General features: G+C 37.1%; 1 protein-coding gene across 1 annotated transcript in view; it reads right to left on the bottom strand.

The window, feature by feature from the left end:
- Positions 1-24,326, bottom strand: part of AGBL1 (AGBL carboxypeptidase 1) — a 1,247,389-nt gene that overhangs the window by 700,670 nt on the left and 522,393 nt on the right. Inside the window, exon 18 of the mRNA XM_053717645.1 lies at positions 20,832-21,012. Within this exon, the coding sequence (XP_053573620.1) occupies positions 20,832-21,012 (181 nt within the window). The remainder of the gene's footprint in view (positions 1-20,831; positions 21,013-24,326) is intronic.

The raw sequence follows: 24,326 nt of genomic DNA, 5'->3' as shown, positions 1-24,326 counted from the left end.
TTCAAATTACTTCTCTTTAGATTTTTTAGCGCTTTCCCATTTTCTCCTTTTTTTTCTCTCTATTATGGTGATTAGTTTGGAGGCCTGATCACTTTATTTTGGGAATAGCAAATAAGAGAATAGAGTGTAGCATCTTTAAATAAACCCACCCTTATCATATGCTTTCGCAGAGTCAATCTTAGCCACTGCAACAGACCATCTACAGTTGTACCTTATAACATCTCGCAAAATCAGACACCCAGCAATCTGTCTACCAGGTACAGCACACACTTGTTCCTAACCCACAATCTTACCAACCACATTCTTAATTCTGTCAGCCACTACCTTCGCAATCACTGCATAGTCTACATTCAACAGGGAAATTGGCCTCTAGTTACTTAAATAATTTTTCTCAACTTTCTTAAACAACAAAGTAATAACACTCTCTCTAATTGACTACGACATTTAATTTTTTCCCAAAAAAACATTTGCATACTTCTAAAAAATTACAGTAAAAAATCTACACTCAAGCAATCGCTTCCTAGGGTTTTAAATGTTTTTATGTTATGAATAATCTCTCCCAACTCTTTCAAACATACTTCGCTTTCCAAAAAACAAAAATCCTCTAAAAGGCTAATTTAACTTGATGTCATAAATCTTATATATATACCGGTATAACTTGATGTCATAAATCTTATATATATATATACCGGTATAACTTGATGTCATAAATCTTATATATATATATATAAATACACCGGTATAACTTGAGCTGATTTACTTTTCAGATAAAGCTAGAGAGACAGTAAGTCTGTTTTGTGCATGCTGCTCAGTAGAGGCAAAATGCCACTTAAAGGGAAATGAAACCCAACATGTTTCTTTCAGGGTTCAGATAGAGCAGAGCTTTCCAAACTTTTCATGTTGGTGACACACTTTTTAGACCTACATCATTTCGCGACACAGTAATTCAGTTGTACTAGCAAAAAGGAGGTTAAACTAACTTGTTTTAAAATATACGGACACATACATAAATTATATAATAATATATATTTACAAGTAACAGAATGTATGTGCAAGAATTAAAAAAAAAATTAATAACACCAATAGCTACTTACTATTTTAATGGGATTTATGAGGTTGATGGGATGAACACAATTTCTGAATATTTGGTGGAATATTAGATAAAGATACTCACATTTCATCATCAAGCATTTTTAAGCTTCCACTTCCTATTCATATATCAAGAGCAGGAACAGCAATGCACTACTGGGAGCTAGCTGCAAAAAAACCCTCTGACTTCAGCTCAGCGTTTAAACTGCCGCCCTCAGAGCTCCGTGAGCCCTACTGACTACCGCCCGCGCTGCAAACACACTGCTGTCCCACTCACTGACTACACATGCAGTCACAAGCCAATTAAGGAGACTACACGTGCAGTCAGGAGCCAATGTGCCGCCAAAGCCACCAATGGGAATAGTTTCAGCTCCCACTGAGCTGCGCCAATTGGTTAAGATCTGTGACCCACTAGGTATCAATCGTGTCAACCATGTGATATGCATAGCAGGCCGGCGGAAAGTCAGAAACCAAAAAAAAATTTGAAAACAAAATTAAATTTAAAAAATATTGTGCTGAAGCAGGGACACACCTACACACTGCTGCCGACACACTAGTGTGTCCCGACACACAGTTTGGAAAGCACTGAGATAGAGAATACAATTTTAGAAAAACTGTCCAATTTACTTCTATTTTCAAATTTACTTTGTTCTGTTCTTAGTCTGTGTTGAAGAGATATCTAGAGAGCACATGTTTGGAGCACTACATGACAGGAAATATTGCTGCCATCTAGTGCTCTTGCTAATGTATAATATTGTTGCAAAACTGCTGCCATGTAGTACTGCAGACACGTGCACACTCCTGAACTTACCTTCCTGCTTTTCAACAAAGGATAACAAGAAAATGAAGAACTTTGATCATAAAAGTAAATTGGAAAATTGTTTAAAATTGTATGTTCTATTGGAATCATGAAGAAAAATTTGGGGGTTTTATGTCACTTTAAGTTCAAAACATGTCTGCTCTCTTATCTTCCTGAGGGCAGGGGATACAATGAAAACGTCAGCTCATTTTGAAAGAAAACTGTAAGTTTTTTGCTGTTTTTGCACAATCTGTTTATTTATTGTTTACTTTGATATAACATATTTGTTTTTACTGTTTAATATCCCTATAACCACCATGTCAACCATCAGCTCAAAATTCCCTTCTTTTGATGTTGAATAAGTAAAAACTATATATTTTAAATGTAAACTGTAATAAGCAAATGGAACATATATACAAAATAGATTATCCTTTATATAGTATCTAGGCAATAAGCCTGCCCAAAGGGCAGTCTATATTTAAAAAATACAAACCCCCAAGCTATAGTTACAAAAAATAAAAAAAGTAAAATTACAAAGAAAATAAACAAAGCTATCCAAAATAAAAAATATAAACCTAAACTAATACCCCTTGCCAAAATAAAAACACCCCCTAATCTAATACTAAACTACCAATAGCCCTTAAAAGAGCCTTTTGTAGGGCATTGCCCTAAGTTAAACAGCTGTTTTACCTCAAAAAAATACTAAGTCCCCCCTAACAGTAAAAAAACCCAACCACCAAACCGCCCAAAATAAAAAAAACTAACACTAAAAAAAACTAAACTACCTATTGCCCCTAAAGGGGCATTTGTATGGGCATTGTCCTTAAAATGGCATTCAGCTCTTTTTCAAGCCCCAAAAACCCTACTCTAAAAAAAAAGAACCCCAAAAATTAAAATTAAAAAGCCTAAACCTAAGTCCCAAATAGGTACTTACTGTTCCTGAAGTCCAGTGGAGCAGGTCTTCTTCCAGAGGGATCCATCATCTTCTATCTTCATCTGGAGTGAAGGTTGCACGGAGCTGTGTTCCTGATGCCTGGATCCTCAGTGGCGGTCATCGGCGGCATGGAGGCTCCTCTTCATCCGATGTACGTCGTAGACTGAAGACTGAATGCAAGGTACCGCAATCAATTAGGGAAACCTTGCATTCCTATTGGCTGAAATTTTGAAATCCGCCAATAGGATTAGAGCTACTGAAATCCTATTGGCTGTTCAAATCAGCCAATAAGATTTCAGTAGCTCTTAACCTATTGGCTGATTTCAAAATTTCAGCCAACAGGAATGCATGGTACCCCAATAAATATGGGGTAGCTTGAATTCAATCTTCAGTGTGCGACAGACGATTACATAAAGAGGAGCCTCCACGCTGCCGAGGACCGCTGCCGTTCAGGATCCGGGAACACAGCTTTGCGCTACTTCACTCTGGATGAAGATAGAAGATGATGAATCCGTCTGGAAGAAGACCTTCTCCGCTGGACTTCAGGAACAGTGAGCACCTATTTGGGGCTTAGGTTTAGGCTTTTTTATTTTTAGGGTGGGTATTTTTTTAGATTAGGGATTTTTTGGGGCTTGAAAAAGAGCTGATTGCCCTTTTAAGGGCAGTAAAAGAGCTGAATGCCCTTTTAAGAACAATGCCCATACAAATGCCCCTTTAGAGGCAATGGGTAGTTAATTTTTTTTTTGTGTTAGGTTTTTTAATTTTGGGGGGTTAGGTGGGTGGGTTTTTTTTTTTTACTGTTAGGGGGACTTAGTATTTTTTAGAGGTAAAAGAGCTGTTTAACTTAGTGCAATGCAGTACAAAAGACCCTTTTAAGGGCTAGTAGTAGATTAGATTAGGGGGTGTTTTTATTTTGGGGGGTCTTTTTTATTCTCATAGGGATTAGGTATATTTTTTATTTTTTATAATTTTGTTTATTTTTTCTGTAATGTTAGACTTTTTTATTTTTTGTAATTTAATGTTAGGTTTTTATTTTAATTGTAATTGGGGTTAATTTAGGGGGAGTTAGGTTAGGGGGCTTAGTAATTAAATTAGTCATTTGTGTTGTGGGGGGTTGGCGGTATAGGGGTTAATATATTAATGAGGGTTATTGCGATGTGGGGGTTTGGCGGTTTAGGGGTTAATAGGTTAATTAGGGTTATTGCGATGTGTGGGTTTAGGGGTTAATAGGTTAATTCGCTTTATTGCAATGTGTGGGGTTGGCGGTTTAAGAGTTAATAGGTTAAATAGGTTTATTGCGATGTGGGGGGTTGGGGGTTTAGGGGTTAATATTTTAATTATGTTATTTGCAGATTAGGGGTTAATAACTTTATTATTTTGCAATGTGGGGTTTGACGGTTTAGGTGTTTGTTAATACTTTGTGTGGGAGGTTAGTTTATTTTGTTATACTTCTTTTTATTTCTTGCGGGCGTTTACGTTTTTTTAGTTATTTCATGTTGGCGGTTTGCATGTTTTTTTTTTTAAGGCTTCGGTTTCGCCTACGCTGCATCTAGGTGGATTCTTTTGGCTATGCGCGCAGCCAACATTCTTTTGGCTGTGCACACAGTCAACATTCTTTTGGCTGCCTCGCAAAGCCAACATTCCTTTGAGTATATGTGCGCAATTGGTGACGGCGACGGACGCATTACAAACGTGATTATAGTATAGATGGAGGCATTGGTGCATTCATTGAGTATACACCTATGCTGTTATTATGTTTTTCAGTTCATAAAATCTATACAAATGTCAACAAAATCATAGCCATGATACTTTGCACAAAATAATTTCTCTTGAGCAAATAAGTCTGTTTTAATAAATTCTGAAAATATTTAATATCACACTATTTTTTTTTCAATTAAAAATTACTGACACAAGTGCGCTTCTAATTTGCAGTATTTAGTCCATATCAATACTGAATTCAAATAAATTGAGCAAGGAACGATATGCATTTAACAGAGAGATCAATGTTTGGATTTTATCCAGGACTCTGTAGTGCAGCCAAAATACTGAATTAAGTCACTTGACAAATAGTCCTACTCACTCCATCTAAGTTACCATGCAAATGTTACTTGTGTAAGTGGTAATTTGGCAGTCTAAAGAAGCATCATGGTCTGCGCAAGCAAACTGAACAGAGCAGCAGGCTTGAAAATATTTATGTCACTCCATATAGCTAACTCTCACTTTACACAATGGTTGAAATAGGTTAACCAAATAATTTGACATGTATTTTAGAATTTTCCAATTTCCATGAATGAAAAATATTAGTTTTTTATAGCTGTGTATGTAAAAAAATAGTTTAGAGGAACCTTTGGTATTTTTATTTGCTCCTTGAAGGCGTGCTTCCTAATATTTTTTTTTATTACTACATCTGTGAAAAGGGTTGAATCCATGCCCATAGTAACATTTCTATTACAGTGTTATGCTGGCCCACCGTGATGACCTCTTTTTTTATGAAAATTTCAATAAACATCCAACCAGTGTTTGTGTCATATGACACTCTTGAAGTTGAGCCCTATGAAAGTCCTTATGAAGCCTATATAGAAAATTGGTGGGACAGCACTCTATGTCACAAGGGGGGGGGGGGGCAGAGGAACAGAATATTGCATGCAGGATTATACTTTTTTTTTTTTAGAATATATAAACACTTTTTTAAAAGAATATTTATGCAGTTTTGCTTGTATACTAATATATTTTTCACTGCAACATTAAAATACTCTGGTAAAAAAATAATAACTATAAAATTATTCAAAAATACAGAATTGTTCAGCAAACTACAATGAAAATTTACACATTAAGTAACCAGTTTGTATGAATAAACTATTTTCTCAACAGCATATGAACATTTGTAGCACATTGTTTCTGGCATGTGAGTGCTTATATTTTCAGTATATTATTTATTGAAATGACTAAACTGAGACACTTTGCATCCATTTTAAAGTGTTTGTAAGGTAAATAACAGAAATAATAGCTGAAAAGAGTTATGTTTTGCGTTTATCTTCTTGGCATCACCGAGCTTGAGGTCAGAAAGTTTTAAATTGTAGCATGACAGAGAAGAAAGTGTATTCTGAGAGCCAAGATAAAAATTGATTTTTTCCCCACCAACAAAGATATATTGAGAGTGAAAATATGAAACTAATAACTCATAAAGTAGGTTGTTCTGCAATATAACTAATAAATAATGTAGCTAAAGGTTGGTATATTTCTCACCACTCTGCACTTATATATAAACACTTACTAGGTAACTGAAAAGTGCAGGATCATTCTTTAGGCAACATAGCTGGTAAACTTTTAAGACAGATATAAGTACCAATGTATGTATTGGGTACTTGTAAAGCGTGGCTAAACACCCGTAGGGGTCTCAAGGCACTGCTCATTTTATTGAACTCGAAAGGATGAAAGGCTGAGTAGACCTCGCCGGGGATCGAACCTGCAACCCTTGGGTTGCTATAGAGCTCAGCCACAGTGCCTTAGCATGCTGAGCTCAGAGAAGCTTGTTTTAATCTTTTAGGACTTGTGAAATGTCCTTATTTAGTGCAGGTGACAAATTAATAATGGTTGTACTAGCTATAAATATTATTTAAAATATTATTTCAGTTGCTCCTTGAATCTCTACTTTTTAGTAAAATATACAAATTGACTGTAAATTAAGTAGCTTCGAGTTCAGTCAAAAATCTTATTATTCAATGTATCTACACAAATCCCTTAAAACTTCAATAGTGAATGACGTGCTGTTAGTGACAATCTTGACAGTGCGAGTGTGACTTAAAACAAATATTAAAAATAAAACATAAAAAACAGGCTATTTGTAGATGTTGGTGTCCTGAAATGACATTTCCTGCAGATCCCCTTAGCTGTACGTGATATCACATAGTAATCACATCCACATATGTATATATCCTTATCCTATAATATAAAAGGCCAAGTGTGTTTGTCCTAAGCTGTCATGCGCAGTAAAGACAGCACGAGGACAAACACAACTGGCCTTACGTGACATGCTGTTTGCTGCGGAAGTGGGCATGGCCGGGCGGGAGCGTGGACATGGTCAGGTATGATTGGGGGCATGGCCGGGTGCGGTCGGCGTGAGAGAGAGGGGAGAGAAATAGAAAGAGAGGGGGAGAGACAAAAAGAGATAGGAAAGAGCTAAATAGAGGGGGAAGAGCAGAAGAGAGGGGGGAGAGAGCAAAAGAGAGGGGAAAGAGCAAAAGAGAGGGGAAAGAGCAAAAGAGAGGGAAGAGAGAGAGAAAGAAAGAGAGGGGGAGAGAGCAATAGAGAGGGGGAGAGAGAGAAAAAGAGAGAGGGGGAGAGAGAGAGGGGGGGGGGAGAGAGCAATAGAGAGGGGGAGAGAGAGAGCAAAAGAGAGGGATGGAGAGAGAGAGCAAAAGAGAGGGGAGAGAGGCAGAGCAAAAGAGGGGGGAGAGGGGGGAAAGAGAGCAAAACAGAAGGGGGAGAGAGAGAGAGCAAAAGAGAGGGGGGAGAGAGGGGGAGAGAGAGCAAATGAGAGGGGGGAGAGAGAGCAAAAGAGAGGGATGAAGAGAAAGAGGGATGGAGAGAGAGAGCAAAAAGCGAGGGGGAGAGACAAAGTGCAAAAGAGAGGGGGGAGAGGGAGTGCAAAAGAGAGGGGGGGGAGAGAGGGCACAAAAGAGAGGGGGGAGAGAGAGAGCGGAAAAGAGATGGGGAGAGAGAGAGCGCAAAAGAGAGGAGGAGAGAGACAGAGCAAAAGAGAGGGGGGAGAGAGAGCAAAATAGAGGGGGGAGAGAGAGAGCAAAAGAGAGGGGGAGAGAGCGCAAAAGAGAGGGGGAGAGAGCGCAAAAGAGAGGGGGAGAGAGCACAAAAGAGAGGGGGAGAGCGCAAAAGAGAGGGGGGGAGCTCAAAAAAACATAATTTATGTAAGAACTTACCTGATAAATTCATTTCTTTCATATTAGCAAGAGTCCATGAGCTAGTGACGTATGGGATATACATTCCTACCAGGAGGGGCAAAGTTTCCCAAACCTCAAAATGCCTATAAATACACCCCTCACCACACCCACAATTCAGTTTAACGAATAGCCAAGAAGTGGGGTGATAAAAAAGTGCGAAAGCATATAAAATAAGGAATTGGAATAATTGTGCTTTATACAAAAATCATAACCACCACAAAAAAGGGCGGGCCTCATGGACTCTTGCTAATATGAAAGAAATGAATTTATCAGGTAAGTTCTTACATAAATTATGTTTTCTTTCATGTAATTAGCAAGAGTCCATGAGCTAGTGACGTATGGGATAATAATTACCCAAGATGTGGATCTTTCCACACAAGAGTCACTAGAGAGGGAGGGATAAAATAAAGACAGCCAATTCCTGCTGAAAATAATCCACACCCAAAATAAAGTTTAATGAAAAACATAAGCAGAAGATTCAAACTGAAACCGCTGCCTGAAGTACTTTTCTACCAAAAACTGCTTCAGAAGAAGAAAATACATCAAAATGGTAGAATTTAGTAAAAGTATGCAAAGAGGACCAAGTTGCTGCTTTGAAAATCTGATCAATCGAAGCTTCATTCCTAAATGCCCAGGAAGTAGAAACTGACCTACTAGAATGAGCTGTAATCCTCTGAGGCGGAGTTTTACCCGACTCAACATAGGCAAGATGAATTAAAGATTTCAACCAAGATGCCAAAGAAATGGCAGAAGCTTTCTGGCCTTTTCTAGAACCGGAAAAGATAACAAATAGACTAGAAGTCTTTCGGAAAGACTTAGTAGCTTCAACATAATATTTCAAAGCTCTAACAACATCCAAAGAATGCAACGATTTCTCCTTAGAATTCTTAGGATTAGGACATAATGAAGGAACCACAATTTCTCTACTAATGTTGTTGGAATTCACAACTTTAGGTAAAAATTCAAAAGAAGTTCGCAACACCGCCTTATCCTGATGAAAAATCAGAAAAGGAGACTCACAAGAAAGAGCAGATAATTCAGAAACTCTTCTGGCAGAAGAGATTGCCAAAAGGAACAAAACTTTCCAAGAAAGTAATTTAATGTCCAATGAATGCATAGGTTCAAACGGAGGAGCTTGAAGAGCCCCCAGAACCAAATTCAAACTCCAAGGAGGAGAAATTGACTTAATGACAGGTTTTATACGAACCAAAGCTTGTACAAAACAATGAATATCAGGAAGAATAGCAATCTTTCTGTGAAAAAGAACAGAAAGAGCAGAGATTTGACCTTTCAAGGAACTTGCGGACAAACCCTTATCTAAACCATCCTGAAGAAACTGTAAAATTCTCGGTAATCTAAAAGAATGCCAAGAAAAATGATGAGAAAGACAGCAAGAAATATAAGTCTTCCAGACTCTATAATATATCTCTCTAGATACAGATTTACGCGCCTGTAACATAGTATTAATCACAGAGTCAGAGAAACCTCTTTGACCAAGAATCAAGCGTTCAATCTCCATACCTTTAAATTTAAGGATTTCAGATCCTGATGGAAAAAAGGACCTTGCGACAGAAGGTCTGGTCTTAACGGAAGAGTCCACGGTTGGCAAGAGGCCATCCGGACCAGATCCGCATACCAAAACCTGTGAGGCCATGCCGGAGCTACCAGCAGAACAAACGAGCATTCCTTCAGAATCTTGGAGATTACTCTTGGAAGAAGAACTAGAGGCGGAAAGATATAGGCAGGATGATACTTCCAAGGAAGTGATAATGCATCCACTGCCTCCGCCTGAGGATCCCGGGATCTGGACAGATACCTGGGAAGTTTCTAGTTTAGATGAGACGCCATCAGATCTATTTCTGGAAGTTCCCACATTTGAACAATCTGAAGAAATACCTCTGGGTGAAGAGACCATTCGCCCGGATGCAACGTTTGGCGACTGAGATAATCCGCTTCCCAATTGTCTATACCTGGGATATGAACCGCAGAGATTAGACAGGAGCTGGATTCCGCCCAAACCAGAATTCGAGATACTTCTTTCATAGCCAGAGGACTGTGAGTCCCTCCTTGATGATTGATGTATGCCACAGTTGTGACATTGTCTGAAAACAAATGAACGATTCTCTCTTCAGAAGAGGCCAAGACTGAAGAGCTCTGAAAATTGCACAGAGTTCCAAAATATTGATCAGTAATCTCACCTCCTGAGATTCCCAAACTCCTTGTGCCGTCAGAGATCCCCACACAGCTCCCCAACCTGTGAGACTTGCATCTGTTGAAATTACAGTCCAGGTTGGAAGCACAAAAGAAGCCCCCTGAATTAAACGATGGTGATCTGTCCACCACGTTAGAGAGTGTCGTACAATCGGTTTTAAAGATATTAATTGAGATATCTTTGTGTAATCCTTGCACCATTGATTCAGCATACAGAGCTGAAGAGGTCGCATGTGAAAACGAGCAAAGGGGATCGCGTCCGATGCAGCAGTCATAAGACCTAGAATTTCCATGCATAAGGCTACCGAAGGGAATGATTGTGACTGAAGGTTTCGACAAGCTGAAATCAATTTTAGACGTCTCTTGTCTGTTAAAGACAGAGTCATGGACACTGAATCTATCTGGAAACCCAGAAAGGTCACCCTTGTCTGAGGAATCAATGAACTTTTTGGTAAATTGATCCTCCAACCATGATCTTGAAGAAACAACACAAGTCGATTCGTATGAGATTCTGCTAAATGTAAAGACTGAGCAAGTACCAAGATATCGTCCAAATAAGGAAATACCACAATACCCTGTTCTCTGATTACAGACAGAAGGGCACCGAGAACCTTTGTAAAAATTCTTGGAGCTGTAGCTAGGCCAAATGGCAGAGCCACAAACTGGTAATGCTTGTCCAGAAAAGAGAATCTCAGGAACTGAAAATGATCTGGATGAATCGGAATATGCAGATATGCATCCTGTAAATCTATTGTGGACATATAATGCCCTTGCTGAACAAAAGGCAAGATAGTCCTTACAGTTACCATTTTGAACGTTGGTATCCTTACATAACGATTCAATATTTTTAGATCCAGAACTGGTCTGAAGGAATTCTCTTTCTTTGGTACAATGAAGAGATTTGAATAAAACCCCATCCCCTGTTCCGGAACTGGAACTGGCATAATTACTCCAGCCAACTCTAGATCTGAAACACAATTCAGAAATGCTTGAGCTTTCACTGGATTTACTGGGACACGGGAAAGAAAAAATCTCTTTGCAGGAGGTCTCATCTTGAAACCAATTCTGTACCCTTCTGAAACAATGTTATGAATCCAAAGATTGTGAACAGAATTGATCCAAATTTCTTTGAAAAAACGTAACCTGCCCCCTACCAGCTGAGCTGGAATGAGGGCCGCACCTTCATGTGGACTTAGAAGCAGGCTTTGCCTTTCTAGCAGGCTTGGATTTATTCCAGACTGGAGATGGTTTCCAAACTGAAACTGCTCCTGAGGATGAAGGATCAGGCTTTTGTTCTTTGTTGAAACGAAAGGAACGAAAACGATTATTAGCCCTGTTTTTACCCTTAGATTTTTTTATCCTGTGGTAAAAAAGTTCCTTTCCCACCAGTAACAGTTGAGATAATAGAATCCAACTGAGAACCAAATAATTTGTTACCCTGGAAAGAAATGGAAAGTAGAGTTGATTTAGACGCCATATCAGCATTCCAAGTCTTAAGCCATAAAGCTCTTCTAGCTAAAATAGCTAGAGACATAAACCTGACATCAACTCTAATAATATCAAAAATGGCATCACAGATAAAATTATTAGCATGCTGAAGAAGAATAATAATATTATAAGAATCATGATCTGTTACTTGTTGCGCTAAAGTTTCCAACCAAAAAGTTGAAGCTGCAGCAACATCAGCCAATGATATAGCAGGCCTAAGAAGATTACCTGAACACAGATAAGCTTTTCTTAGAAAGGATTCAATTTTCCTATCTAAAGGATCCTTAAACGAAGTACCATCTGACGTAGGAATAGTAGTACGTTTAGCAAGGGCAGAAATAGCCCCATCAACTTTAGAGATTTTGTCCCAAAATTCTAATCTGTCAGACGGCACAGGATATAATTGCTTAAAACGTTTAGAAGGAGTAAATGAATTACCCAATTTATCCCATTCTTTGGAAATTACTTCAGAAATAGCATTAGGAACAGGAAAAACTTCTGGAATAACCACAGGAGATTTAAATACCTTATCTAAACGTTTAGAATTAGTATCAAGAGGACCAGAATCCTCTATTTCTAAAGCAATTAGTACTTCTTTAAGTAAAGAACGAATAAATTCCATTTTAAATAAATATGAAGATTTATCAGCATCAATCTCTGAAACAGAATCCTCTGAACCAGAAGAGTCATCAGAATCAGAATGATGATGTTCATTTAAAAATTCATCTGTAGGGAGAGAAGTTTTAACAGATTTTTTATGTTTACTAGAAGGAGAAATAACAGACATAGCCTTCTTGATGGATTCAGAAACAAAATCTCTTATGTTATCAGGAACATTCTGCACCTTAGATGTTGAAGGAACTGCAACAGGCAATGGTACTTTACTAAAGGAAATATTATCTGCATTAACAAGTTTGTCATGACAATTAATACAAACAACAGCCGGAGGAATAGCTACCAAAAGTTTACAGCAGATACACTTAGCTTTGGTAGATCCAGCACTAGACAGTGATTTTCCTGAAGTATCTTCTGACTCAGATGCAACGTGAGACATCTTGCAATATGTAAGAGAAAAAACAACATATAAAGCAAAATTGATCAAATTCCTTAAATGACAGTTTCAGGAATGGGAAAAAATGCCAAAGAACAAGCTTCTAGCAACCAGAAGCAATGAAAAATGAGACTTAAATAATGTGGAGACAAAAGCGACGCCCATATTTTTTTAGCGCCAAATAAGACGCCCACATTATTTGGCGCCTAAATGCTTTTGGCGCCAAAAATGACGCCACTTCCGGAACGCCGACATTTTTGGCGCAAAATAACGTCAAAAAATTACGCAACTTCCGGCGACACGTATGACGCCGGAAACGGAAAAGATTTTTTGCGCCAAAAAAGTCCGTGCCAAGAATGACGCAATAAAATGAAGCATTTTCAGCCCCCGCGAGCCTAACAGCCCACAGGGAAAAAAGAGTAAAATTTTTGAAGGTAAGAAAAAATGATTAATTCAAATGCATTATCCCAAATATGAAACTGACTGTCTGAAAATAAGGAATGTTGAACATTCTGAGTCAAGGCAAATAAATGTTTGAATACATATATTTAGAACTTTATAAACAAAGTGCCCAACCATAGCTTAGAGTGTCACAGAAAATAAGATTTACTTACCCCAGGACACTCATCTACATGTTTGTAGAAAGCCAAACCAGTACTGAAACGAGAATCAGCAGAGGTAATGGTATATAAATAAGAGTATATCGTCGATCTGAAAAGGGAGGTAAGAGATGAATCTCTACGACCGATAACAGAGAACCTATGAAATAGACCCCGTAGAAGGAGATCACTGCATTCAAATAGGCAATACTCTCCTCACATCCCTCTGACATTCACTGCACGCTGAGAGGAAAACCGGGCTCCAACTTGCTGCGGAGTGCATATCAACGTAGAATCTAGCACAAACTTACTTCACCACCTCCATAGGAGGCAAAGTTTGTAAAACTGAATTGTGGGTGTGGTGAGGGGTGTATTTATAGGCATTTTGAGGTTTGGGAAACTTTGCCCCTCCTGGTAGGAATGTATATCCCATACGTCACTAGCTCATGGACTCTTGCTAATTACATGAAAGAAAGAGGGGGGAGAGAGCGCAAAAGAGAGGGGGAGAGAGCGCAAAAGAGAGGGGGAGAGAGCACAAAAGAGAGGGGGAGAGAGCGAGCAAGGGGTGGGACCGCTGTACTGCAAAAAATGGCCTGTGTGAAAGGGCTTTAGGACTAGTACATATATAAATGGGTGACCTGCTGACTGTATAAAGCCTCTCCAATGGGGATGAATGTAGCTTTAATTAATCAATACCATTTATGTTAATAAACCTCAGGGCCCTTACCAGGCCAAATATTCATTATATCTTAACTAGAGCACAGGTGAAATAATCCCTCACACATCAGCTGATTATTTCACCTGTGCTCAATTTAAAATATAATAAATATGTGGCCTGTTAAAGATCCTGAGGACTAGAGTTGGGAAACACTGCTATAAAATGTCTCCTGTGACCATTTTAAAGTGTTTTGCATTATTGTTATTATTATTATAATTTATTTGTATAGCGCCGCCAAATTCCGTAGCGCTGGGTACAATGATAGGGGTATACAATGACGAAGATTTGTGATAAAATACAAAACATAACAAAACTAAACAAATCTAGCACAGGAGGAAGAGGGCCCTGCTCCGGAGAGCTCACAGTCTATAGGTTTAGGGTGCAGAGACATAAGGTTGGGGTAGCTTGTATTTGCAGCAGTGAGTCAGGCAGTTCATGTACATGTATTAGTTTGGTTCGGATGCGGGATGGACGAGAGATGGTAAGCCTCTCTGAATAGGTGGGTTTTCAAGGATCGTCTGAAGCTATACAAGCTTGGAGACAGTCTAATGGAGCGGGGTAGAGAGTTCCAGAGGACAGGAGCAGCACGTGCAAAGTCTTGGAGGCGGGAGTGGGATGTAGAGATAAAAGGAGTGTAGAGACATAGGTCAGAGGTTGATCGAAGAGGACGGGATGGGGAATATTTCACGATGAGAGAGGAAATATAGTTGGGAGTTAGACTGTTGAGTGCTTTGTAGGTTAGGGCTAATACTTTAAATTGTATTATGGAGTGTATGGGGAGCCAGTGTAGAGACTGGCAGAGCGGAGCAGCTGATGTAGATTGTCGACTTAGGTGGATGAGTCTAGCAGAAGCATTCATAATAGATTGGAGGGAGGAGAGGCGGTGTTTTGGAAGGCCATTTAAGAGTAGATTGCAATAATCAATGCGTGACAGGATGAGGGAATGAATAAGTATTTTTGTAGTTTTTTGAGTAAGGAAGGGACGAATTCTGGAAATGTTGCGTAGGTGTGAATGGCAGGATTTGGTAAGCGTTTGTATATGTGGGTTGAATGTGAGTTCTGAGTCTAGTGTGACCCCAAGGCAGCGGACCTGGGGCGAGGTGTTGAGAATAGAGTCTCCAACCATCAGAGAAATGTCAGGTGTCGGATGTCTCGAAGAGGGGGGATAAGAAGCAGCTCAGTTTTGGACAGATTGAGTTGGAGGTAGTGTGAAGACATCCAAGAGAAAATTGCAGAGAGGAATACAAATAAAACTGTTTTTAGCATATGAGAAAACAAATAAAACTGTTTGGAAATAGCTGTGAAATACCATTAAAGATGTACAAAATACCCTTTCAATGACTTATCAAGTGCCTAGATGTGTCAAATTTGATAAGCCAAAAAAGGTCTCAAAAGCTGTTGAAAAGTAAATTAAAAATGTAATGTGATCCCCTAGATCTTTTTGGCTCCATATAGAAAATAGGGCTTTTATTGAAGATCTGATATGCTGTTTGAGAGTGTTAGAACCAGCCAAAATCACACTATTGTGATAGCAGCACCAAATCTAAAATTAACCTTTTTTGGCCTGAAAAAGAGCTGAAAACAGTGCTCCCAATAGATTATGATTTACGTCATATTTAGGCATAAATTCTACATATATAATATGTGGCTGTAAAATACTTTTCAAATATAAGCTAAAAAAATAGACTTTGAAGCCAACACATTAAAATGGCATTGATTAATAAATTTAGGGCCAGATTACAAGTGGCGTTTTAAAAGTTGCACACAAGTTTATCGTGGCTGTTTGCATGAGTTATTTTTTAATAAAGGTGTGATTAATTTAGCAATTTTTGTCTATGTCTGGTTCCTGGTACCCTGGCAGGCTCAAACAAAATGTGTCACAAAACACATCTGTCTGATAAAAAATATTTTTTTTTTAAAAATCATAAAAAAAAGTTATTAGGGCTCAAAGATAACAGAGATACATACACATATACATGTCTAAAGATGTATATGTATGTATATATACAGTATATGTTATGGATAAAGTCAGAAATCTGGTTAATCCTAGGACATTACCCAAGCTGCTCTGGGTAAAGCCCGATGTAATGTAATTCCCCCATCTACACTATTTATTTTGCCTCTGCCTGGGGTGGCTTTTCTCCCTTAAACCCCCCCAGGCGGAGGCAAAAGAGATAGTGAAGATGTTTGAATTACAGTGCATCTTATATATATTTGATGCAGTGACTCGATGCACTCTGAGAAGATTTATCATGTTACATCGGGGTTTACCTACAGCCGCTTGGGTAATATCAGGTTTACTCGGTTAAAGCAAGGATTACCCAATTTCATACTTTACCCGCAACACATATATATTTATATATATATATACAACAGCAATTTAAAATATGGGGAGGCGAAAAGTGAGTTTAAAATCCTCCACTAAATCCAAAATGTAGAGAGAATAACTCATTGTGTAAACCATTTACAAATCTAGACAAGTCAGAAGACTTGCTTTAACCACAGAAACTCTATGATTACACTGTTTCCAATGCAGCAAAGGATTTTGGGTGAGATATGCAAATGAGGTTCACAATGACTAACTTTTTTACTTCTAGCCTGCTTTTTAAGGCAGACTTCCCTTTATGCCATTGATTCAACCTACTCCCAGCTGATGAGTGGCAATAACCATGAAACAGCTGTCCTGGGATTGGTCTGAATCACTGTACTACCCCTAGCTAAGCTTAGAAGCTGTGTAATGCAGCAATGCTATGGCATAAAGGGAAGTCTGCCTTAAAAAGCAGGCAAGAAGTAAAAAAGTGAGTCATTGTGAACCTCATTTGCATATCTCACCCAGAATCCTTTGCTTCATTGGAAACAGTGTAATCAGAGAGTTTCTGTGGTTAAAGCAAGTCTTCTGACTTGTCTAGATTTGTTAATGGTTTACACAATGAGTTATTTTTTCTACATTATATATATATATATATATATATATATATATATATATATATATATATATATATATATATATACACACACACACACAGTCATGGCCAAAAATATTCACACCCCTGCATTTCTGTCAGATAATGCACCACTTTGCCCGAAAATTTGTTGAATTTACAAATGTTTAGGCATTCTCATGTTTATTTATTTTGAGAGAGAGAGAGAGGTATAGATATATATATTGTAATACAAATCCATCAGATATATGCAGAAATATGTGTTTATGAATAAATAGAACATATTCTAATATGTGAAGAACATTGGAATGTGAAATATTAATATTTTCATGTTGGATTAGAGCACTTGAGAAAATGTGATGGGGTTTGTGTGCGAGTATGGTGTTAGGTCTTTTTCTAAACTTTTTGCTCTCCATTGAAGTCTATAGGGAATACGTTAATGCGGTCGTGACATTCTAACCTCGGCTATCAGTGCTCTTCATGTGGCTAACTTTAAGCTTGTACTACACATGCAATCCAACGTGTGCAAAAAGCTTACTTCAAGCGGAGTTAGCACGTAAGTGGGAGATATAAATAGTGCTCCACTTGTAATCTAGCCCGTTATAGTCTGAAAACTAGGAATTTGATTATTTGAATACCACAAAATGTGTTTGTTGCTACACAGGTGTTTGTGTGTTGGGTCTTCGCGTTCATTATTTAGTACATACAAGTTTAGTACTACAAGTTTTCTAAACTGAAAATGCATTGCTTACGATCACTTTTATTTAATTATTCTATATTTTTCAAATATTCAAATTAATACTTGAAAGTAATGCTTTTTTAGAGTAAGAAAATGATAATGTTGCCATTGCAAATCAACCCCAGCTGCAATTATTTCTATTTATTTTTTATTGCAAAATGCTCACATGGTTCTTACATTATTTTTAGTTGAATCTGGAAAGCAGAAAATAGATAGAAACAGCTAAAAAATATTGTTTTTTTAAATAGATTTTCCAGTATCCAGTTATAGCTGTTGAACCACAAGTAAAATCAATATCAAGCACAGATGTTCTTAACTCATATGCTTATTCCTGTGTGTTTAAAGGTATTTCTGCATACAAACCTCCCTTTTGACTGTCAGGAGCTCGGTACCTGAGAGAACTGAGTACCTGCTCTGTACCTGAGAGAACCTGAAGCAAAATGCATTCTCGACCATATTTATATTCGAAAAATATAAATCCTTACAAATCAGTTCAGTAAGAACTGATGAGTGCTAACAGTTGGCACCAATGAAAAATCTAGGCCATAATCTCATTACTTAGACATCTCCATCCTCATCAATTCCAATTTGTTAGATAATTGCAATCATGCATAAAATAAAAACAATTTTCTGCTTTGCATGATGTAACATATTTCAAAAATTCATGTTGAACCAGCGAACATGTGCTGTTTTATAGCACTACCCTGGGTAATATGATGTCTTTTTTTTACATTGCTGAAGCTTTTTTTTTTAATGTGATGCATCTGGGAAAGGAACACTTAAAATGTTTCTTCCTTGGGCACAAGGCTCATATCATTATACATAATCTATTATTGATGTTTATGGAGAGAGAAATACTCAGTCTTATATTTGTTTAATTAATAGCCTAAATTCAAGATGTATAAAATAATGCAAGGCTGATTGTGTTTCGAGAAGGTTATGCTAAAAGATCTAACTTTCTCTTACAGACTGATCAACAAAAGTAAAGTCTTACATTTATAATGGGTACTCTACATCAGTGATTTTCAACATTTTTTTTGCTGTGGCACACTTTTTTACATTAAAAAATCCTGCGGCACACCACCATCCCAAAATTTTACAAAATCACACATTGTAGCCTAATACAGCATATATTATACATCATAATGATTGTCTGTGAATGAATGTCAATATGTCATGGTTGTAAATGATGCCTGCCTGTCTGCCTGATGAGCCTGTCACATCAAAACAAGCAAAATTGAAAAAATATGTCACACTGTGCTCAGTCTGCCGCGGCACACCTGAGGATCTCTCACGGCACACTAGTTTAAAAACACTGCTCTACATTATATACTATTATTGTTTAACTTGTATCTATAAAAGCAAACTCCCCATATACGTTCTCTTTGTACCTTTGTGTCATTTATCAAGCTGAAGGGGCAGCTTTCAAGACATTGCAGCACAGGTTCACTCATATAAACCTGCTAACTGTAAGTTAACAAGAGGCTGCCATAAGACCGCAACTTCCTTACCTTTCTGCCACAGCAGAGGTGGTAGAGTTAAATCACCCTAAACTAATTTTTCTGGGTGATTGACAGGCAGAGCCGCATTGGACGAGCACTTGATGTCTCCATAAAAAATCCGGGCAGCTGACAAGATTTGTTTGCTACCAACTTTACGAGAATGTGGATGGTCGGGTTCCCTAGCTGGAAACCTTGTCCATAGTTCATATGATAAACGGAGCACGTGCAGTATGGAATATGCCTTCTTTATTGTTTTTCCTTGTTGCATTTAAATGAGAACATTTTATAATGTGTGACAGTTTGTTATTTGTTTTTAGTTTTTATTCTTTTGGGCATGTCGCTGTCCACCAAATAGAGCTGTGGGACTCTTCCATACAAGGAAGTAAATAGTTGTGCACAAATATGCATTTTCTTCTAGTTTCAAAATCAAAACAAACTTTAGAAAAAAAATAACTTTTTTAACCACTTTATGCCTGCACAATAGGTTTCACATTGGAACGAAGCTATGATGTAAACACTTGCAGTGAAAATGAAATCATGCAATTCTCAATGTGATCACAGCATTTCAAGGCTGGGATTGGATCATGGGGGACTATCTACGCTGCTAGGAACACCCCCAGGCCAATTCTTGATTGCGTCAAATGGGGAAGCTGCAGGACGCCATATAGGGCTCCATGTACTAAGCAGTCAGCGAGCTACCCGCAACAAATCTCGCGTCAAAACTCGCAAACTGATATGTACAAAGTCGTCAACTATGTTCAAACTCGCATATTTAAAATTGCGAGCGTACTTATCCGCCAAACCTCGATACCTCTCCATTTTTCACTGTAATTAGACACATTTGACCACCAACTCGCCAAAAACGAATGTACTAAAAAATCTATTTGTCCGCTCGCTACAATTTCCGCTCCCACCTCGTTATTTTTGCCTCGCCACCTTTTAGGTGGCGGGCAAGGTACAAAACAATAGGAAAGTCAATCTAGACGCCAGTCTAGACATATATAAAAGGCAGTAATATCAGCATTGTACAGCATAACTGGCGTCTAATTTGTCTCTCATTTCCATGTACATAAATTGCGCCAAATTTGTCGACTGTAATTAAAGAGTAATCTATATTTTAAATTTGTATTGTATAGTTGTCAATCTTTATAATTATTTTTATATTAATATTTATATATTATCAGATCCAGATGAAGCCATATCCAAATTGTAAATAAATATTACAAAAATAACGCTCTGTTATCACTCTTCAAAAAATTTAGAACAATAATAAAGTTGTTTAGATAAGTTGAACTTTTATAGGAGCAAAATTCTATTCCCGCGACTACTATGATGTTCGTGACACCTTGCATGTCACGTGTTAATAATTGGCCAGACAATTCAACTGAAAGTTAAAAGTACATCAGCTTAGTCGCGGCGAGCGAGACGTCAAATTTATCAATAATCCGCCACTGCTCGCGGCGGGCTAGACTTGTCTATTTATTGGGGGATTATTAGTACATAGTGACAGCGGACACCATTTCGCCCGCGGCGAGTAACGGCGAGTTTATCCGCGTCTAAAATGACGGATGAATTGACGGCTTAGTACATGGAGCCCATAAGGTTAAAGCTCAGTGCTGTTAAAATGACATGGAATGACCTAACGGCATAAAAGGGTTAAGAATGTAGTAATGCAAAAAAAAAAAGTGTAAACAGCTTAATACATCCACAAAACTGTAATTACATATAAATAAGCAAAAAAAGGTATTAAGTAAATAAATACTAACTAGAAGTTGAAATAAAATCTGCAGTATTTTCTTACTTTCCATTGATGACCCCATCTGGGTTAAGCATTGGGATGATCTTGAACACAAACATTTCCCTCAGGATTTCAGCAACTGGGTCACTGCTTGTCAAAAACTCAAGGGTTCCCTTCATTACCCAACTTGAATTACTTTCACCAGGATGTACGCGGGCTGTAAGCACCAGATAATGACGATTGCCTGGAGTGATTTTGAAAGAAGGGGGAAAAATTTGAGTTTGGAAAATGTACTATTTCTCCAATATACTAAAAACATATCTTTTATAAACTTTTTTTTTTTTTTTTTTAAACAGCACACAGAAAATTTAGAATATTTAAAAAAATATTTTTAAAAATCTTTAATCAAATTTAGCAAATTCAAGGACTCTGCATATACTGTATTTTGCACAGCAGTGTTTTCGCTGTTTGATTATAAAAAGGCTAGACAGAATTCTATTTAATTTGCGAGTTTGGACTCTTTCATTAATAACTATCAACATATTGAAAGCAGGCACAGTGCAACAGAACAATTGGCCTGAAAATAAAGATAAGAAAACACAGTGGACATGAATAAATACACAAAAAACAAAACAAATAAATTAAAAATTGTACTACAAGCATACATACTAATATTATATATAGTCAAACATTATTTAAATTGTCCAATGCTTGAAAAAAATCACTGATTGGTAAATTAATTCCTTTAATCCATGCACAATGTCATGCTCTACCAGATGTTTCAGTCAGATTATTTTGGGCAAATTTTCTATCTTGAAGATACTATCACATATTTTTGGTTTTGTAGTTCTCAAAACTGTGGGTTTGCATCAGCAGAAATAACATGGCTCTTCTTTACATGTCTATTGAGAAATAGACCATAATCAAGAAAACTCTTGGGTTTCAGATAGAGCATACAATTTTTAGATTTCAGATTTACTTCTCCCTTTTATGAAGAGAGAAATATTCTGCTGAGGCCTAGCTGAACACATTGGGTAAGACAGTGTTAAGCAGCTAGCTTCTGAGCCTATCTTTGTATGCTTTTCAACAATGCATACCCAGAAAACAAAGCAAATTAGATAAAAGAAGTAAATTGTTTTTTTTTGTTTTTTTTTAAATTGCATGTTCTTTCTAATTCATGAGAGTTTAATCTTGACTTTACTGTCATTTTAATACCATTGCTCCACTGCAGATCTATGTACACAGATCAACTCATACTAAGTTTTTAGAAGCACAATAAATGGATGATTGCTTGGACAAGGACCTTAGTGTAAGGAGAGAGGGGCAAGGATTAAAAATGAAATATAATGTTATTGTTTTAGTTAAATAAAACTATTTAAATTGTTATTATTAAGGTAATGGTAATTATTAAGGTAAAAGTTATTTTTCTTGAAGAGGGAGGAGAAAGCATTAAAAATGATATATAATGTTATTGTTTTAGTTAAATAAAACTATTTAAATTCTTATTATTACGGCAATGGTTATTTGTCTTTAGTTAAAAAAAAAAACTATTTAAATTGTTATTATTAAGTTAATCATTATTTTTCTCCTTCCAATAAAGTACAGCTGAAAAGTTAATCAATAATGAATGATTAACCTATTAAACTGGAGACAGTTCACCTTCCAATAATTTAATTAATTTCAATGATCTATCTATGCATATCTAATGATATATAACCAAATCAGTAATGGTCTGATATAATAAATAATCTGAAAAGTTATTATTCTAAAAATGAAAACCATGATTAAAATTGATTTAAATTTGTCTTACTAACAAATTATATAAATTGTGATTTAAATCATGATTTAATGAATTTGATTTAAATCAAATCCACCCTGGCTATTATTGGAAATCTCTAATGTGTGTGTGTGTGTGTGTTTTTTTTATATAAGTATGTACAAATGTATATATATATATATATATATATATATATATATATATATATATATATATAGTCAAATGCCTTTTTTTAGGTGTTTTTAAAGAGAAATACTTGAAATCCCTGTTCTTTTTATTTTTTAAAAAAAATTATATATATATATATACATACACACACAAATCAGCTACCAGGGTGCAGGCAAGCGGAATTATAAATCCATAATCAGCATGCACTCACTGGATTTAGTGAAAATAGTGCTCTATTGGCACACAAACAATATGTGACGTTTCGGGGATCTCACCCCTTCATCACCCCTATATATATAAAAAGAACATTTTCTTCTATATGAAGAACATAGGCATGTAAAGTTTTCTTTAACACCTTCAGTTTTAGTGCATTTAGTCTACCGCAGTATCGGGTTAGTGCACGAGCAATAACTAATAGCATTTTTTTTCAGCATACCCAATAGAGAAGTTAGCGCAGTCACAATATCAGGAAGTCCTGGAGTTAGCACACATCGGCCCTTCCCTCGCTCACTTTTTACTTTTAACTTGTAATGCAGCCACAATAATTTTTTTAACGCAGTTGGCAAGCGACCGAAAAAGAAAATAGAGCACCAATTGTAATTTGGCTCATAAAAGTGAAATAAAAAACCCCATGTGAAACAATGTGACAAATTCACTAAATCCTAAATTTGAACTGATAATGATATGAAAATTGTGATACACCAGAAAGTAACAATAACAATTACATCAAGACTGAAGGTAAATATGAAGCATAACATTAATCCGACCAACAAAGGGTAACATCTGGGGCTTATTTGGGTGTAATGCATATAAACAAGGCTGGGTTGGCCTACCAGGATACCATTGGCTCCCAATTCATTCACTGATTCCCCATTCACAGCAGAATTAAATTCAAATATCTTACCCTGGCTTACAAAGCCCTTGCCAATGTCGCTCCCCACAAGCTATTCTCACTAATCAACAAATATACTGTAGTACACCCACTCCAGTAAGCACAGTGGCTTCCACTTCACAAGTTGGAATCTATGAGTGTTTAGCAAGGGACTAATGTTTGGCAGGTAAATGGAAAATGAGTTTTTATATGGGAAAATGCAAGGTTCTACATTTTGGAAGTAAAAATAAGCAGGCTATCTATTATTTAAATTTAGGCAAACAGAGGAGGAAAGGGATTTGGGAGTAGTAATAGATAACAAGCTAAAGATGGGCGCACAATGCAGGGCAGCGGCTTCTAAGGCTAATAAGATACTAGCATGTATTAAAAGAGGCATTGGTGCAAGGGAGGAAAGCATAATTCTGTCACTTTATAAATCCCTGATAAGACCTCACCTTGAGTATGGAGCGCAGTTCTGGGGACAGATCTCAAAAATACATTGCAGACCTAGAAAAAGTTCAGAGAAGGGCCACAAAGCTAATAAGGGGAATGGAGAACCAGATTAACCAAACAGGGTCTGTTTTCTGTAGAAAAAAGGTGATTGAGAAATGACATGATTACTTTATATAAATATATTCAAGGCCCATATACAGAGATGGTAGAATCTTTGTTTATTCCAATAAACTTGTTTGTGAATTTAAGGCTGGAGGAAAGGAGATTGAATCTCCTGCAACTAAAACGT

This window comes from Bombina bombina, chromosome 6 (genome assembly GCF_027579735.1).
Source record: "Bombina bombina isolate aBomBom1 chromosome 6, aBomBom1.pri, whole genome shotgun sequence".
Taxonomy (NCBI): domain Eukaryota; kingdom Metazoa; phylum Chordata; class Amphibia; order Anura; family Bombinatoridae; genus Bombina; species Bombina bombina.
The sequence above is the reverse complement of the archived record's forward strand: the minus strand, read 5'-3'. Positions and strand labels throughout refer to the sequence as shown.